General features: G+C 44.1%; 2 protein-coding genes across 8 annotated transcripts in view; one reads left to right on the top strand and one right to left on the bottom strand.

Moving 5' to 3' along the window:
* The window catches only part of LOC143208195 (uncharacterized), a 58,607-nt gene extending 54,006 nt beyond the window's left edge, over positions 1 to 4,601 (bottom strand). Inside the window, exon 1 of one of the 3 annotated variants that reach the window (XR_013008864.1) lies at positions 4,385 to 4,585. Coding sequence is in view for 2 of the 3 variants with exons in the window: in XM_076422365.1 (XP_076278480.1) it covers positions 4,381 to 4,484 (104 nt within the window). In the remaining variant the exon portion in view is untranslated. Of the gene's footprint in view, positions 1 to 4,380 lie in introns of all 3 variants that reach the window. The other 2 variants (XM_076422365.1, XM_076422364.1) reach the window with 2 other exon arrangements.
* LOC143208196 (uncharacterized) overlaps positions 1 to 19,823 on the top strand; it is a 377,481-nt gene that overhangs the window by 245,372 nt on the left and 112,286 nt on the right. The gene's annotated exons all lie outside the window — the stretch shown is intronic.

Genomic DNA, 19,823 nt, shown 5'->3' on the forward strand with positions numbered 1-19,823 from the left:
GAAATTTATTCGTCAATCGTTGATTAAATTTTTGCCCAACTCTAGTTTAGGTGTATTGTCATTTGATCTATAATACAAACTCTGTTTATGTGCTTTTATGTTTTTTTCGATGATTTATTTTTTTAATCAATGAATAACTTCATCAATCGATTGAATCTGTTTCCGATTTTTCGATGATTTTATTTTTTAATCAACGATTAACTTCATCAACCGATTGAATCAATCGTCGATTTTTCAATGATTACCTTTTTTAATCGTACGAATTAATCAATCAATCTTGATTAAAATTTTAATCCAGTTAAAAATTCACCCAGTTTCTCGCGTACTGTTACACGAGGAGAACATTAACCTGTATATGAGCATACGAAACAGTGAAACGGAGATTGCAATGCAATTTAGATTTCTGCAGTGGAACATTCTCGTGCTGGATGTAGAATTTTATTCTCCACGATAGCAGTATCAATTTTGTATTTTATCCCGTTTCAATGATGTTCGAAAAAGAAGCTCTAAATGTATAAAGATCAACGTAATTTCTACAAGAAGAGATCAAACGATACTGTGTGTATTCTCTTTTCCAAATTTTCCAATAACACGGATACATACTTACGTTGCTCATTAACCGAGAAAAAACCTTGCAAATCGCCGCAGAAATTACTGTAACTTTGTGTGCTACGTTGTGCTCGATACACTGATGCTGATATAGGAATCATTATGTTATTCGATAAAGTAACCCCGACTGCTCTTATGCAAATATATTCGGAGAGAGACAGAAATATTCTCTTGAGCCTGAATAAATTCAATATTATCTTTCAATTTCTACACTCTTGCATCTTAATCTCGCACTTTAAATATACGCGTTCTACAATGTATGGGGGGGAAAAAGAGATTCTCTAAAAAAGCTGTGCCGTTTAGCCGATGACTCAGAATAACTGTGCAGGAGTGCACTTACAGTAGAAATGAAATTTACTTTGGTGGCTCGAAATGATGCAATTACATCGGGGCACGTAAAGTCACTAATGGCTGCCATATTGGACACTTGCTGTAAAAGTCGCCGGGCTCCAGAAACAAACGACTTTCGAGCCCTCGTTTATTAAAACCTGCCTTCTCGGTTTACTACGCGCGCGTAGAATTATCTGATTAAATTCACTAAAAATCATCGTTCCAAAAATTCTTCACAAATGCTCGGACAATATTTCCTGTTTTCAAACACTGACGTTTACAGTTTCACATCGTTTCAGCTCAGAGATAAAATATTTCTTTGTTTTTTACTGTTCCAAGAACACCAAAGAATTGTATAGACCTCAATTGCAATTCGAAATCAATTTTCCGGGACTCGCTTCCGCATTTTGTAACAAGCGTTTCATGAATTTTTAAACATAGAAGTTTAAACCTTCAGAGTTTCAGTTCGGCACTGGTTTTTACTCTTTTTAAAGCAAGAAAGTTGAATGTCAATTTTTAAACTCCATTTCGCAATTTCCAACAACTACAAAATTATTCTCTCAACTTTTACATACATTAAGTCCCTACAGATTTAAAGTTTTTAACAGCGGTCGAAGAAATTTCTTTTATACATCCTCCCTGTTTTAAAAGCACGAAAGCAATTTTGTAATCTACAGTCAAGGTTTAAAGTCAATTTTCATTAGCACGTGTTTCCCCTCTTCTAAAAATAGAAAATCAATTTTCTCATCAGACTGCGGCTGGAAATAAATTTTCTCTACCTGAATTTCGCAATTTCCAACAACCATAAAATTATTTTCTCGGATTCTCCGTGGATCGAACTGCCTCGGAAAGATTTTTCTGCGCGAGAAGAGAGTTCTGCACGTTCCGAATTCCACGTGCAAGAGTTCCGTCGCTCGATAGCTCGGCGAAGACGAAGTTAGGGTTCCCAAGAAGGCGGACAGAAATGCTCGCGAGAGGAAGTTCAGGGCCGTCGGCGAGCAGAAAACCCGGGAAACGATGTTCTGGAACGCGAATCGAGGCGACTCCCGAACGCGGCATGATTTACAGCCGGTTGATAGTTTGTGTGTGCAGTCGCCGGGGTTTTACGCGACCGTTTTAAATGGCAGATAAACATAAAGAGGCCTTTTACGGCACCATCAAATAAACAACTTGACTCCTCCTTCTGGTGCTTCTCATCCGTTGCCTCCGGTCCACGATCTTTCACTTCTTCACCGATTTTTCGGACACGGTCCAGACCCGAGACACACTTCGAGAATCCGTCTGATTTCATCGGAGAAGCCTTCCCGTTCTGTAAGATACTCGAGATTGCCGCTTCACTTCAAAGACGAAGAGAGAGACCTGCAGACTTCGGTCTTATTGGAAAGACATCTTCTTATTAAGCTTGCTAGCAAGATCGATAAATTGAAGATAGCGATATTGACTGGAACCAAATGCCAGCCTCGGACTCCATGTTCGGTCACGGAGAAGATATTCATGTTGTCCGAACGGATTTCAGAAACGTGTTCCCCCCGGAAAATGAATTGAAGACGATAACGAAAAGTCGGGGAGTCATTGCGGAAGAACTCGCCGCGAAAGTGCAAAATATCTTCAAAACGATCTCCACCTTGCGAAACGTGCATGTTTTAATTTCCTTTTTTAAACTACCGCGTTATCAAGTAAACAATTTCTTGGCGTAACAGTTGCAGAAAAGCCGGTAGATAATATTAAACGTTTACAGCGATTGTTTCCCGCAGGAATATTTTCTCGACCGAGCTGTTGGCTGCAAGGGCGTTTAATTATTTTCGAGAGTTAATTTACTGCGCGGCAGAAGTTCGGTCGGACGATTCCGGAGGATTCTCGGGAAACGTTCCCTGGGATGTTATTCGTCCGGTACACTGTTCAGAATATTTTGATAAAGATTTCCGACGTGGGAGGGTGCTTAAAGGAACGAGGTCGATCGAAGGGCTTGATATCAGACGCGGTATTAAAACTAGCTCCGAAGCGAACGCGAGCACTCTCATTCATATTCATAACATCATTTTCTTCCCCTTCTGCTTGGAACTTTCGTATCTCTTTCGGTGTTTTGAATAAGGTCGGGCAGATTAAAAACCATGTTAATTTGCTGCCCTCTGGAAACATCCCCAGGTAGATGAAGACAATGAAACTTCTGTTGCTTATGAAACAATGAATAATTCGACCCTCTATCGCGGAACTTTCAGATCTTGATTACGGCGAAACAATTTGCTGCACAATTCGCTGTATTACTTAATTATATTTTTCCCAAAGGGTTAAATTATTATTTTCAATCGATAGTGTAAAAGTTACTGTTTCGAATCGAATAAATATTTTCTAGCGTTCCCAAAGAGTCAAATTATCTGTTCAGACAGTTGTTTTAGAAGCCAGTGCTTTAAAATGATGGTAGGATGTCTCTGTTAATTGATCCGAGATTTCCCATCCCTCAACTACACTCCTATCAATAATTCGTCCCCCTTTAAAGACACGAGCGAGTTCAAGCCGCCATGTTTGAATCGTGTAGCACCTGAAGGCCACGACTATTCGACCATTCGCCGATTAACCAATTACCTAAAACTACACCGGGTATCGTCGTGTCGTAGCCTCCTGTGTGCGAACACTGCACAATACATATTAGCTACAGTCAGTTAACGAGATAATTAAGGGAGCGCAAGAATACAGTCCCATTATCTCCTATTTGCCATCCGAGAAACATGATCGCCCCATCTCGCTGTTTAAACACGGGACTGTTTGCATTAATATTTATCGCTTCGTACGAGACAAATCGCTCCGGCACGGACTGTGATTCTGAAACATACGCGGTTGTTGGCGGCGTGTTTTACACGCCCACCGACGAAAATGTAAAATTGAACGCAACGAGCAGTGAACGAAGGGTGCAGCTGGCAAGTGGAGTTTGTTAATCGGACGGATTTTAATTACCGGTAATTGTGTTTGTTTCAGGCACGTTTAGTGCTAATTGTTCGCGGGAACCGCGTATGAATTTATTTATGCTACCTTGCACGTGAAAATTGTTCTGCGGTGACCTCGGGAAGTGAAGCAGTGTGATAAAAGCTATTGCGAAATTCGTTAATGGGCAATTAGTACCATCACCAAACACGTTAAAGCCAACTGCTCTGAAAACTCAAAAAACCGACGGAAAAAATTACCCTGAACATTCCCAAAAAAAGCCACTAGCCAAGCCTCGCGACCCGATGACCAACGCGTCCCAAAACCGAAAGACTATTTGGCGACGCTGGCGCCAAGGTGGTCGGTCTCGCGGATCAGAAAAAAGGTGTCATAGTGTTCGAGCGATCGGATCGGTGGCACGCGACGCTGCCAAAAGCTGTCAGGTGAACGGCGATGCACAAATCTCGGCCAACGAAAAACGCGACAAATGCGATCTGTACTTTTAAAGATAGTGTGACTCACCTACAGGTGATCTGGCGGATCCGTGGTTGGTGTTTGGTCTGTTCGAAGGGCTTAGCGAGTTGCGGGCAGCGAGACGCGGGTGCGTGGGTACTAAGGACGGCCATGACGAGAGAGAGCGCGCGCGGGATTCCAGCGTCGCGACGCCGGTCGGCCACGCGGCCCCAAAGTATCGACCGGCGTGCTGGCACAGCTCCGCACTCGCCGGAGCCGAGTATAAGCGACTCGGCCGAGAAAGAGACGAAAGAGGGAGCGAGATGTCCTCTCGTGATCGTCGAGCAGCGGTGGGGAGGAGGAGGGGACGAGGAGAGCAGCAGAAACCTGAAGAGGAAGGGTGCCAGGGCGGAGGGTGCGCTAGCCACCACGCCCAACCCCCAGCGAGCGATCCCAACCCCTATCTCCCCCGGCCGGAGAGCCACCCCTGCCACATTACCATATATTTCCTTTTATATCCTTTTCCGAACTGTTCTACCCCTCGTCCCACAGCCTCCTCCCAGCCTCACCCCTCGCTTCACCCTCTGACCACCCGTTTGTTCACCCCGCTTGATTCACCCCTTGGTTTGCCCGTTGGCTCTCGCCCTTCGTCCCTTCGCAGCCCCTTTCCGAGCGCCCTTCTCTCTTTCGTTTCAACTCGCTCGTTCTCTCGCTTTTTTCAGTTTTTTCGTCACCCCCGCGCGATTCTTTTCCACGCTGTCCCTCTGTCAGGATGCTCCGGTTCACTAGAGGAATTTCACCCCTCCTCCTCCTCCTCCTCGAAACATTCCACCAAGCTTTCGCTTTTATCGGCTGCCGGAGATTAGGCCGATCGGTTCCTCCTCGAGTTCGCGCGCGATCCTCCTTCGTTTCCGATCCCGACGCGGCCGGAGAGCTCCAGGAATTGGGGATGATTCTTGATGGAGCTGTAAGGAGGATTCCGGGAATGCTGGTCGTGGACTCGGCGAATTTTTCGAAGACCCTCGCGAGGTTTGGATGTCTGTACTGCGTTCTGATCGGTTCTGCGGCTGTTTGTTACGGGTTGTAAATGCGAGGTGGCCGTTGATGAGTTCAAACGCTGCGACCTTTTTTGTTCGTAATATTTCTGAATAGTCTAAATTACGACGTTCCGGTTACGAAGGTTGAATTTATTCACCGAATCATTTCGAGCGAATGTAATCAGCAGTGGATTTGAAGGTCCAAAAATTCCGATGGCCATTCTTCCGGTCAGCTATCTAGGTTAGCGAATTTTTGGAATCGAGTCAAGGGATGCTTTTTGAAAAGTAGAATGCGGAGGATTTTTCAAACGCGTGGATTCATAAGCGTGACGTTTAATATTCTCAGTCCTGTAAATCACTGTTTGTAGTATCAGCGGTGCAAAAAATATTCATGTGAACGTCATTGCAGAGACATTACCGGTGATTTGTTGACTCGTTGGTAATCACGCGTGTAATCCTTCCTTGTTCGATGTACCATGAATTATCTCTTCCGACTACATTTAACGTTTTAATCATTCATGCTAATCATTCGCGTCGTCGTAAACAGTGTCGATCGAATTAATGTCAACTGATTTGTGTTCTATGTGATTTGCAAAAATTCTCGAACACAACCAGCTAAGATTTCAAAGCAGGTTTGCATTTGACCCAATTTTATCAGCGAGTAGACTAAATTTTACCATGCGAAATCCATCGTGGAGTACTCTAAGGGCCACCGACTGCACCGAACGGTAGAATTTCAGTTGGACACGTCATGCGACGGCGCATGAGCTCGGAGAGCGTCTCATAGTGCGTCGCGAGGCGGTACGAAGACACAGTTGGATATTTTTATCCCCGGTTTATTGAGACGCGATTCGAGGACTAAAGACACGATGTCGTGGTCAACGAACGCGGTGTTCCCTGCCTGGAAACTCGCATTCTTCGGCGACGAATGTTGCGGAGATCATAAAGTAACGCCACACCGTTCGCATAAAGCTGAATTACGTCATGCTTACGCGTTATTATTCCCTGACGAACCGGGATCTCGCCGTAAATGACGCAACGTCACCGCGACGTAAATACGTCCGACGACGGTGACGATTCGTATTTCCCGCGCAAACGCTGCGCACCCCTCGCTCCAAGGTGTTCGAAAAGTGTCTTTGTAAATGGAAACTGTGCCAAATTATTTGCTAAATTCGATGTCGACGATAAATATTCAAGAATCAAAATTTTTAACTCATGAACAAACGAGTTTTTTGCTATTCTTTCTTCGTAGAATACTGAACGATCTAAATATATTCGCAGTGTAATAAAGTGCATCGACTTTAAAAAATATTTCCTTCTTCCCGAGACTGTCCTGAATGCTTCCACGCGCGAACGGGGATTACGAAAGACGTTGGAACGCGCGAGGATCGCGTGTCAAAATTTTTAATAACAGGATAGCGCATCGAAGGGGTGGCGGAGCAATGGCGGAGAAAATTGAATCGCTCTCGCAGCGGCCTAATTTTGTCCCGGGGCTGGAGACGGGGTTGCAACGCTTCCATTTTTCATTTACAGTTCACGTTTTTATTTCGCCTGGTTCCCACCCGCGGAATCGGTAATTGGAAAGCGTCGGGGTGTGTGAGATAAGGAATCCGGCCGCGATTATCATTCGAATGTCGACCGGTCGATTTTCGTTTTCGTTTTCGCGAGCGTCTTTCGCGGCGACACGTTTATCCGAGCACGATCCTCCGTTCGAAGAACTTACTTTTCTCTGGCATCGCGTAGGTCGATATTGCAAAGTTGCACCGCATAAACTTGCGTTCGCACGCGTGCAATAATTAAACGGAGTATTGCGATCGAACGACCATCCGAATCCGAACGATCGAATCATGACGATCAAACGGTCACCGATCACTGGGGCCCCGGGTCTTTATGCAAATTAAACTGCACCGAGTCTCTCTTTTGCCGAATCAAATTAATTGGTGACGTATACATTTTATATTGGATTGTGCTTGGTCACGGAACGCTGACGATTTTATCGGGGTTTAAAGGGAGATTTGTAGTTTACTGTATTGGGCTGAGGAGGATACTCTTGTTTTTGCTGGTCGCGAATAAATTAGGGCAAAGAATCGAGGTTTAATTTGATCGCATCGAACTTGTCGAGAATCTTGTTGGAAAAATGCAGTCTTTTATAACTTTTACAACATAGTGCGGAAATAAGTGATCATTATTGAACTGAATATTATGTAGAACTTTTTCGATTTTATTCTGTCCTTGTGACGCTGCAACGAGGATTAATTTAAGGGGCGAAGATCTAGACGAAGAGCATGACAGAGCTCTTCTGCATCGAGTAGCTTCGTACGTTTTCCTCTCGCGGTATGCACACGTGGGAACGCGGCTTAGCGTAATCGGGGCTGAATTTTTCGTAGCAATCTCCGGCTCGTGGTCGCCAGGGGCCGTGATTACTGATAAGCATTCAATTTTGCTAACAACGTCCTGTCCAAGGCAGCTCCTCGATTCTCATTCTTCCACGGTTCAGTTGCAAACGAAGACACGGTTGCGTGATCTCCTGTCGGAGATGTGTAAATTCCGTCCGGTAATGGTACCGTTCATTTGTCGAGGTGTTTTTTACAGTCGACGGTCCTGGGAGCCGATAATAAAATATTTCAAGGATACGATGATTTTTATTATTCGCCGCGGTTACAAGATAACTGAAATTTTCGTACGGTTCGAGAGCGAAGAGGAAATCGCCGTGTGTTTCCGGGTGTATCGTTTACGGGTACGCGTTTCGAGCAATTAGCGAACGACCAGAGAACGGAGAAAGTATAAAATTAACGAGTCGTAATTTTTCCCCGAACCTTTCGGGATCGAGCTCTCCGCAACACTCCTTAGTTTCCACCCGGGAAACAAAAAGGTAACTGCTCGCTGATAGTACCTATCGACTGTCCGAGAATTTATGCGAACGTAAATTTCTATAGATCCCCCGTTCACCGAAGTTTGAGGCGAAGGTGGAGTGGACTCCTTATTGACTCCGGATCGGTATCGGAATAATGTAAGAGCCTCGTTACGATTGCTCTGTTTCAGACTGTTCGCTGGGACGAGTTGTTAGCGATTTTTGACTCCTGCGAGAACTCAGGATCCGGAGTCTGTTGATCTTTGCACCTTCGCAGATCCTTCGTTAATTCAGGATTACAGATAAGAAGACTGCAATTTGCGCGGAGAATGAGAATAGTATTTGTATGCCTCGACTGAAAGTTACGAAGCGAATATCACGCTTCTTGGCAGATCTCTATTTATATTCTCATCCCTGTGCACCTGTCATATTTCATTAACAACAATTCCGATATTTTTCAGTTTTTAATGTTGTTATGCTAATATGACGTTAGAGCAACTTCTGAGAAAACACTTCGGACGGTTAAAACGAAATCAGCCTGCTGTTTCCAACAGTGGACGCAGAAAACTTAGTTTTCACGTGTGAAGGTGTGTGGCGCATGGTGTTGCAAGGTTCAACATAGGCCCGTACGAAGGTAAACACAGTGCTCATTCCTCGCATACCAATTATACAGCGAGGAGAACGCGGACCGATTGGCAAACGAGCAAGGAGGAGCGGTCGCGCGAGGGAAAATCGTGCGAAGCGGGCCGGAGCAGATCGGCGCGGTAAAAGCAGAGGAACGCGGGCCTTGACGAACGAAGAATGCGAGGAGCGGACGTTACCAGGCCCGAAGCGTGCATTCGGCGGCCGTTATCGCGGCGGAGTTACGGCCGATCGATAAGGTTAAGAACCCCCTGGCCGGATTTACGATGTCGGTCGGAGGATGATCGCTCGCGATTGCACGGCCTTGTGTCGTAAACCGGCGATCACGCGGCTCTACATACAGCCGGGCACGCATGTGCCACCGAGCACGCCGCTGACACAACATATGGGGCCTGCACCGGCGATAACGACTCCTTGGAAATCCGACCGATTTATGGGGAGACCGAGGAGGCCCTGCTGCTATCCCCTTCTCGCAGACTTTCGGTTGTTGTCAACTGTTTCGCGAGCGGGAAAATCGCACGCGATGGAAACCGAACGATTTTTCACCCTTGCGTACGAACGGTGGAAACGACTTTTCGAACTTCCAAACGAAATTATTAGATGACTTTACTGACGTTAAATAATCCCTAGTCGGTAGGGATGGGATCAAGTTCTAACCAAGTTTCACTTCATGGGTTTCGATTACTACTTAAAAGCAATAAAAGTTTCAATGATTATACTTGAAAAGTATTCATTGTATACAAGTAGTTATCGAATCTCGGAATGAGTACTTACAAGTTTCGAAAAGATACTTATAAGTACTTCGATGTTGAAAGTAATCGAAACTTTTACAAGTAGTACTCGAATCATTTAAATCAGAACTGCATAGTAAGTAGGTATTAAGCACTTTCTTTATTAAATTCGTAACTATTTAAGAATAATATTTCATTTACAATACTTTGATTTTATCCTATTTTTTTTATCCATATTATTTCCTGCTTTTGAAAAAAACTTTCTGAAGGTACAGAAGTGGCCATTATACAGAGATAGTCACGTGCAATTTTTGATAAAATGGGTTACTTGATTGAATTTTCACCCCGAAATAATAACGGGTCTTCTTTGCGTTCTAAATATTGTGATTTTAGATAATTTTCCACTTCTAACACAGCAGACGATGAGATAGGTATCGTATTATTTGTAATTGCTATTTCATTGTCAAAGGATGATCAAATTGATAGTTCGCTATTGTGCCGATTTTCGGACATCTGCGTCTGTGAACTATCACATGTTGTAGATGAATTATCATTATTAATATAATTAGTGGCTATATCAGTCAAAGCATCCCGTGCTCGAGGGATAGATTCATCTTTAGAAAAAGCTAATGTTTTGTATCGTAATGCAGTTAATGTAATCAAATAATGCAGTTAACATATACAAATGATTGTTCTCGACATCACCTAGATTAATGTTCGATATAATATATCAGAGAGAGAGAGAGAGAGAGTTTCTGTCGCAAAGTACATTCCAAACTACAATCATCGGTAGAAGCATGTCAAATTATGAGACCCCGTTTTCTTTCTCATCTCTACAGCGTGTTTAAAAAAAAGAAGTAACCAGACGCCGCGCCGGAACAGCCTTACGTTGCCACGGAGCGTGCAAGAATACGGAAATTCGTAACGATATTCATAAAAATTTCGAAAGTTTCGAAACTATTCGATCAAGATTCGAATATACTTGCAAGTATTATTTACGTTACCACAGTTCTTGTAAAGGGTTCGAAACTGTCTGGCAAAGGTTCGAGTATACTTGGGAGTACTATTTTTTTTTCGAAGTACTTAGAGAGTTCGAATTCCATCAATCAAGGTTCGAATCTGTTTGAGTCTTGAGGTACTTGATCCCATCCCTACTGGTCGGTAATTTGTTGAAGTCTAAAAGGATTTCGTTAGCGACCCAGGTACCCTGTCTTTAGGGTCTCGAGGTTTTTCAGCCGCGGTTGCATGCGGTTAAAACGGTCGGATAGCGGGAAAACCTGTGTCCCACGTGTACAATGAGCATAATGCAGCCAAACGCCAGGATTCGTGCATTCCTCGAAGGACCTCGGGCTACGGCGGCCACCACGTGCGGTCAAGAACAGTGCAAACGACCCTCCAAGGCCAACCACGCAACCCTTACATGGGTTGACCGGCTTTTTTCCATTCAGCGTTGCTTTAAACGCGACGCTGTAAAAATTCTTCTCTGCTTCCTCTGCATTCCTGTCTTTCCCCTATCCTCTCACAAAAGAAATACCAATTTACATTAACAGTCTTTCCTCGCCTAACAAAGTCAAACGGTACTTTTTAACCCATTGATAACCTTCTCATTCATTCCAACGAGTAGCCTGTGAATTTTTATGAAAAGTGTCCATGTCAGAATTTCCTCACATTTTAACCATTTTTAAACACTCATTTCTCCGCGTACCCAGTTCTACAAGATAAAGATAAATTCTCTAGATACAGTGAACGATAACACGAGCAAGATTTCCGCGATGAAGCTGAATAAGGAGGTGGAAAACCCGCGAAGAAAGGAAAATTAGCGAAAATTCATCCGCGTGCAGCTGACCCGATGCAGAAACGTTTATCGCGCAATCATAGCAGGTCCCTTTTGTCTCCGAAGCGCGAAAGAGGACCGGCGAAAGTGGCGCGCGCGGATTTGGAACGTCGCGCGGCGCCTCGATCTCCCGTTGAAAGATCACCAAGAGAGAAAGAGAGAGAGAGGAGAGAGGCCTCTCGTCGGCGACTCCTCGCGTGAGACAGTGGCTCGTAACATTTTTATTAAGCAGTTAAAATTTTATGAACACTTCGTCCCGGAGCCGGGGCTACCGTGCGCGTCCTCTCCGTCTGCATTGTTGAGCGAGTCCGAGAGGGCCACACCAATGGTTCCGGCGTGATTCCCCGCAGATGCGAGAGATGTCACGAGGTACGCTCTCTTTCTCTCTCCTCCCGCACTCTCCTCTCTCTTTCTCCCGCGGAGCGTCGACCCCGATAATGGCCGACGCTCGTGTCTTCTCGTGTCGTCCACCTCGAGACTTCGAATAAATTGTACGCGAGACACGCACCTCCCCAGACCACGGCTCTTGGGAGTGGAGTCTTTTCACGACGGAGCTTTTCGATGTATGTGACCATACATCCACTTCGCCGACCGGGAACACCGAACAATAGGCTTCGACGAGCTAAGAGTTTGTTCGCCGTACCCCTTTTTCTAAGACTATTCTTGGCCCGTTCTTTCCTGAAATTGGGCTTTCGTCGCGGGAAACCGTCCTTTGTTTAGTAAGACGCATTGTTGGGACACAGAAAATGTTTTAATATGTTCAACGCGCTTTTGGACAGACAAGACTAACTTTACACTAAGGGTTTTGAGGCGTTTGTGGCAGGTAATTGAAGATTGGCAAGGGGATGTTGGGTACTGCAACTATTCATGTTCTTTGTCCCATTGATTTAGTGTGAGCAGGCTTCTAGTTATTGAAATGCATTTTTTCTGTAACCTGGTTTTTATAAAATGATTTTTGAAGCCAGGAAGTTGTATGCAGATCTTCACACAATTCTTTATGTGTCTTTAAACATGATCTGGCATCGTATTCATACATCATATTTACATAAACTGATTTTTTTTAAATTAGAGTGAAGTCTAGAAGGTTCGAAATAGTTACAATCGTTGAATGTCTTTGATTTTGTCAACTTCCGAAGGTACACGACATGAAGATATTTCATCGAAATGAGTCTCCACTGTTTTGTGTAAGAATTGAACCGTTATGGTGGTTTTAGGAGACGCATTGAAACGATACAGCGTTTCCCAGACATCTGATACAAGGTTTGGAGGACGGGGTAGATTTTAGCGAAGAGGAATTGGATAATAGCGAGAGCACTCAACGCAGTATTCATTGACACGACTTTCCCATTGCGAAACATCGCGTGCAATGGTTCTCCTAACCGCTCTAGCGTGAGTTCGGGGAACTATGTATCTCTGACGGTATCTGGGAAACTTCGGGGAAATCCACGGGGAATGGGGGTAAGGGAGGGTTCGCCAATCGGTTCCTGTCTGATCGGTCGGTTCTGCAGAGGGGTTGGCGATGCGCCCGAAACTGGGTAGAGGCTTGTGTTCAGCAACCCCTCGTCAGATGACGCCACAGTATCGCACGGGGTTATTAGGTTTTCGCGAGTCGAAAGCCACCCTTTCCCTCGGCACACTCTCGTTCGCAGCACTGTGTTTTCTATTAAAACCAACCTGGTACAATATATTACTCTTCCACTTTTATTAAAACTGTTAAAGCTAGCCATTTAACACGCTGAGACTGCTGGGATGGCCGTCAAACATTGAATTAAATCAGGAACGTTTTCAAAACGAGACGTTCGAGCAATTTTAACATACTTTAATAAAACAAGTGAATCATAAATAATTCCATTTGGTCCGGTGAAAAATTTAATCATTCACGCTATTTGCACGATAGAACAAGAAAAAGATAAAAATCACCCTTGTCCTCACTCTGACCTATCATCCCTTAAATATTTCCTTCGTCGTACGGCTTTCATCAAAGATCAAATGTTTCGCAGGATAACGGAATAAAGTTCGCAAAGCCCGCAGCATAATCTGCAGAGACCAAGGGCGTCTTCATTCTTTGCATAACAGGGTCGAAGTTTCGCAGCGGCTCGAAGTCGAGCGAAGACACCGAAAAATTCGCCGGTCTTCTCGAGAAGTTGCTTTTACAAAAAAAAAAAAAACTATACAGGCTCGCAACGCTAACACGTAACGTCAATAACCATTCGCGGCGGCGACATCGTGCGTTATCAGGAACCGAAAAACGTCCGGGGCCAGCTGGGTGAGGAAAGAGAAAGAAAAGGACCTCGAGACGATCGCGCGCGATTAATGAAATTTGCGACGCGCGCCGGTCCAATTTACGGGCCGCTCGTCCTTGTAAATTTCCCAATGGAGAGCGTTTTCGTTTCCAAACGTTGCCGCGCCGTCCCCACGGGCCCCGAGGCCCGCGTTTCGTGGCGATAGCAAGGGCCTCGGAGCCGGGGCCCCGGAATGCGCCCGCCTTTCTCTTTTTCTCCGCCAGACAAAACGCTGTAATGGCGCGGGACATGCCCCGTCGCTGCCCGGGGATCGCCATTTTCTGAGATAATATTTCCTCCGACCAGTTCCCGGGATTCCACCACCAACGGGCCCCCAGGATTCCTGCGACTTCCAGGCGAGACTCGGAGGAAGACTCAATTCGACGGAATATTCCTTCGATTTTTTTTGCACATTTTTTTCTGGGTTAAAAGATGCATCGGGTCATGCATTTTTCTGTACTGCAGATATAATGGAGCGGTAGAGTCGCGGAAAAAACAAACCAATATAATTAGGCACGACTGTTATCACCGCAGCGTACTTAGTGCAAAAATAGTCATAGACGATTTCAACCCTTCACAGATGGTTTCACCCTTACAGTTTCAATCGGTGTAATAACGTGTGCTCAGTAGGTGTGACGGACATTTATCTAGCCTTTGATATCATCTGATGCTGATAAAATGACTTTACACGCTAGATTACTACGTGTCAGAGATGTAACAAGTGTCTGATGACTTCTGCCACCAATAAAAGATTAAAATCCTCCTCCTAGCCACGTCTGTTGAAACGAACGACCCAGACCCATCGCCCATCGGTAAACCAAAGTAGGATGTCCCGAGAAGCCGTCAAAGCGTGCTCAGCAGGTGTCTAAGGTTTAACAAGCCACTCGCCGTCAAAACACCGAGCAGCAAAGAGCAGATAAAGTCTGGGAGAGGGTACTGCGAGCGGATAATAAGGGAGATGAAACTGCCGGGCCTGGTGGTGGTAGGAGGGTTGCGTGTGTAGGCCGTGGCCAAGAAAAAAGGAGATCGGCCCGAGAGAGAGCCAGCCGAACCGGAACGTTCCTCGGAGCAAGAAATCGGGAAACGTTGTTGGCCGGTCTAACCGGCAGTCAGCGGTAAAAGCAAAGTGGGGGTGTACCCACGCGTGTGCGCGCTCCCCGGACCCGGGGCACATTTTATGTTTTGATGGCGCAATAAACCGTCGTAAAGCAGCAGTAAAACGCATCGAGTCGCAAGTCCGCCTCGGTCTGTCTCTCTACCCCGGCCGTTTAGGCCCCCTCTGTCTTTCTTTATCCACAGTTAGGCTGCCCGATGTCGTCAAGTGGCCCGCCCCGTTCGCGGGACCGTCACTGTCTCGCACACACTTGTTTCCTGGACCTTCCGCCACCTCCGTTACGTCACTCGAGTCCGTCAAACTGTCACGTGCCCGGCCATCTCGATCTTTAACAGGTCGTTCCCTTCCACCAACCGCTGTCACTCGGTCTGCACCGGGCCATCTCCATGAAATGGTTCAATGTTCACGTTTACATTTGTTTTTCTGGTTTGTCAAGCTGCCACGTGCTCGGTCATCTCGATCTCTAACAGGTTGCTCCCTTCTCTACTGACATTTCAAATTCCCGCGCTCTCCGGTGATTCCCCTACTACCCCCACTACCATTCTCAGCGCGCGAATTTTTGAACTCTGATAAGTCGAAGGGATGTACGCGACTTTCGAAATTTTTCTTGGTGTTCTTAATTGGTTTAGGTAATTCGGGAACCACTTTTTGTGGACCTTCGCTGCCGAATCGTAAAAAAGTAATCGCACAGTATACTTTAGGATACTGTCTACTTTTTTAAATGAAATTTACGACTCGTTTCTTGCGAATGTTTGTTTCTAGTCGTCGGGACTTTCGACGTTTACGTGGTTATTGTTTCGTGTCACGGGGTTCTGCTCGCGGGCAGACATTTTACTATGTTGAATACGTCATGTACTTGGAATCTTCTATTTATAACGGTTCTTAACTGGGCTTGTAACTTTCTTATTTGTTATTTGTCTGGAGATACAAATATTTCGGTGAGTCACAGGTGACTTGTCTTGAATTAACGTGTTCGGTGAATTAGGATATTTTTATTTGAGAAGTAACATTTCGTCATTTCTACAGGATGCGGCCGGACGGGTGGTACAACCGAGCAGGGGGTGATACTGCATGTAAAAATAAGTCGGAAAAAAGGAGTAACATTTTTTCGTTTGACTCTTCATTTTCGAGAAAATCTAAAGCGTGCTTTAGTATACAGTGACTCCAACTAATATTCGGACGCTCTTAAAAAGACGATAACTCTTTTAATGTCGTACTATGCGATTTGAACTTTTTTTGGGAAGCTAGAGCAATTAGTGTTCTACAGGATGTAAAAAGAGATTTTTTTCAAAAATTGCAATTGATCGGATGTGGGCCTATATTGAAAATTTAAAAAATTACGATTTATAGATCTGTGTCAATTATATGTACTGTAAAAGTTTCATCGAAATCGGTGGTTGCGGAAAAAAATGACAGGCATTGAAGGATGTATGTTACGGATAGAAATACATTTATATCTTTCTCAGCGGTGGGCTCATGTATGCGAAAAATGTAAGGGATTAGTGGAGGATGGCTACTGCTAGTCGATTGGTACGAAATCGTGTATAATGCATATGAAGTGCACCCGAATCTCATAATGTGTCTACCTTAGGCCACAATAAAACCTTGATTTGGAGAATTTCTCACATGAAGGTTTCTAGCGAGCACTGAGAAACCGAGAGGTGGATCCGGGGCCGCGCCAGGCTACAAAGAGTCGCGAGGTTCGGGAAGAGAAGAAAAGAAATACGATTATAAACATAAAGCGATTAACCGTCTAGCGAAAGTCATTACGCATGTGGTGGCATGCAAGGACGAGCCTAGGAATTTGTATCCTGGGACGGCGGTTAAAGTCAATAATAACAAGCAATTGCTCTAGCCCTTCTCCACGAATCTCAGGTAGTTGATAAGAGTAGGGGACAATATAAACGTCGAGGGAGCGAACATTTACGCTGTCTGTTCGTCTTCAATGGGAATATATGTATACATGTAACATAGACGGGCGACAAATAAAGTTTGTGTAGAAACAATGTAAGAATCCTTAGATTTACTGCAACTATAGAAAATCGTGAAAATCTGCAATTTTTACCATCTTTAAACTTTCTAACTCATTGCAACGTCGACCGATTTTGACGAAATTTTCAGAATATGTTTAGTTCACACAGTTCTACAAAACGTACTTTTTAAATTTTCAATATAGGCCCACATAAAAAAGTTGTAAAATGCAACTTTTAGTAATTTTTCTACAATTCCGATCAATTGTAATTTTTGAAAAAAATTTTCACATCCTGTAGCAAACTAATTGCTCTAGCTTTCCAAAAAAGTTCAAATCGTATACAACAATATTAAAAAAGTTATCGTCTTTTTAAGAGCGTCCGAATATTAATTCGAGTCACTGTATGCACAAAGTAGAATTGGTTGATCATGGTCAGACGCGTCAGACGATTCCTATGCAACAGCACATGTATTCGCTGTATTTTCAAACTTTCACTTTACAAACAAAAATGTTATTCCTTTTATTCGACTTATTTTTTACACGTAGTATCACTCCCAGCTCGGTTGTACCACCCGTCCGGCCACACCCTGTATATTCAATCGAGAAAAATTACGATCAAATATAAAGGTTTGTTTTTGGGAATAAGCCTGGTTCCACACCATAATATTTGCAGAAACGTTAGCTCATACTTCGAAATAGGTTTCCAGTACGTTCAAGAAAACCCTCGGTAGTTAGTTGAGATGCTCGGCGCACAAACAACCGCGGCAGGTATGCGTGCAACTATTTCAGCAATATTTCTGTTAAACGTTTAAGATCCTTTCCAACCCAGTGCCGATGAAATACGAATGCGTCGAAGTCGTCATTTAACTCGGTACTCCTGCGGAATCCTTTCGAGGAAAGAAAAAATAAGATGGCGGCTCAGCGGTTGCCGTCGCGGACTTCATTAGCCGGAACAACGATTAGCACACAGCCTCGCGTTCGAACCCACCGGGAGAGAGCATTTCAACGTTTACTGCTTCGAGAAAAACTGTAGTTCGTTGTAACATTAACAACGGCTTAATAACCTGCCACGTTTCTGGCGGGTCCGAGCCTCTCCGACGATAATCTACGATTAGGTGAGGGAGTTGCATAATTGCATACTTTTCCACCAAGAAAATTGTGTCAACGCCGGATCACTAAGTAGGCTTTTTATGCTTTCATGATCGGCTATAGGAAATTGAATAGATGTATTCAATGGATGGTCACTAGCAATTTGTAGCTTACTAGTCTTCGATCATTTCCAGAAAGGAAAATTCACGTAAATGCATATGAGAAAATTGATGAACATGTGTAGGAGATTAATCTTTATGGTACTGACTATGATGAATGATGAACTTTGAAGAAGTACGATATAGTTTTACGTTTTTCTTTCATATTTTACTTGTTTGGTGTCTGTGCGGCGTAGTTTCTATTCCTCGTCCTCGTTCATAATACCTAACGCTATTTCGTGTTCATGGTTGAAATTTAAAAAATGTGCAACGCAGGAGTTAGTTCTCGTTCAGATATAAATAATATAAATTTATAAATAATAAATTCCTACTGTTTGAAACCTACACATGGATTTTCCAACCTCTTCTTACCTATTGCTTTATTATTCTTTAATTTCTAATTTTAATTTAATTACATCGTAATTCGTAATTAATGTAATTTAATTACAAAATATTTTATAATTGTACTCTAATTGAAATTATGAATTACAGTGTAATTTAATTACAATGTATTTTATAATTGTACTCCAATTGCAATTACGAATTAGATTGTAATTTAATTGAACGAAGATCTGAATTATAAACTACAATGTAATTCAATTACTTTGTAATTATAATTCCTGGAGTAATTCAATTGTAATTCTGCACAATTCTAGAACCAAAATGACAATGAAATTCGTAAAACACAGAATTGACGATTCCAATAAAATCCGAGAGACATCAGAGCCACGTTATCGTGTTAATTACTGAAGTTTACGAAGCGCCGCAGATTTTAGCAACAAAAATCAGCACGGTGTACAGTAAAGCATAAAGAACGTTTCTGGTTCCTCATCTGGTCCTCGCAAGGATTAAACGGTCCGAGCGAAAGTTCCTCTCCTTTTTCTCCGCGGTATCGCGGTTATTATTCCACACGTACCGTCGTTTTTACACAGCTCAGGAAACCTCGGGCTCAGGCTTGATATTCTTCGATAGAACGTGGAAAATGATTATTACCATCCGGGGTTATGTTCCCGCGTTCCGAGAATCGACCGGCCAATCGCCGAAGTGCACCGTAATCACCGTATTCGTGCATCACGGGTTTCACCGTACTTTCTCGGAACCGCTAATAAAATTGTTCGTAATGACAGGCCATGCATCTCTCCGAGAGCTTGGCCTTCGAAGAGCCCCGGTCTCTTCCTGCGGCCTTTTACAGCGCCAGGTTTGTTTAACAAATTACGTTACATTTTTCTACCGGTCCACGGCCGAGCTATGGAAACACTTCGCCGACGGAAAAGAAAAAAATGGGAAAAGAAATGAGTTCCGGTACGGGTAACGCGCGATTATGGCTGCGCGTCGCTTTCTCGGACCGGTGATTATCACGAGAGAAATTATTCCGCCTCGGCACGGGTCTTGCACTTTTCGTGCAGCACGTCAAAAAATGTGACACGAATGTAGAGTACCGAGATGCGGAAACATTTTGGATAAAATGTTCTGCTGGCAACAAGTGTTTCAACACAAATTGAACGGGTCAGAAGTGTCAACTAAAGAAATTTGAATGTCACAGAAAGAGAGAACTGGCGTTACTCACTGTGATTGTGTGGACGCTGGTCGTATCCAGCGCGATTCCCTGACTTCCGCTTCGCTTGAGCGTCGAAAAGGAACTTTGCACCTTGACCAAAGCCGGACTCGAGGGAATCGGTAATCTAGAAGATACCGTGCGGGAGAAACGTCCTCTTATCTGTGCCTCGTCGGCGTTTTAGGGCCAATCTTTCTCGGACAGCGTGTCCTTGCTGCTTTCTTCGGCCTTCGATCGGTCGCTCGCG

This window comes from Lasioglossum baleicum, chromosome 4 (genome assembly GCF_051020765.1).
Source record: "Lasioglossum baleicum chromosome 4, iyLasBale1, whole genome shotgun sequence".
Classification (NCBI taxonomy): Eukaryota; Metazoa; Arthropoda; class Insecta; order Hymenoptera; family Halictidae; genus Lasioglossum; species Lasioglossum baleicum.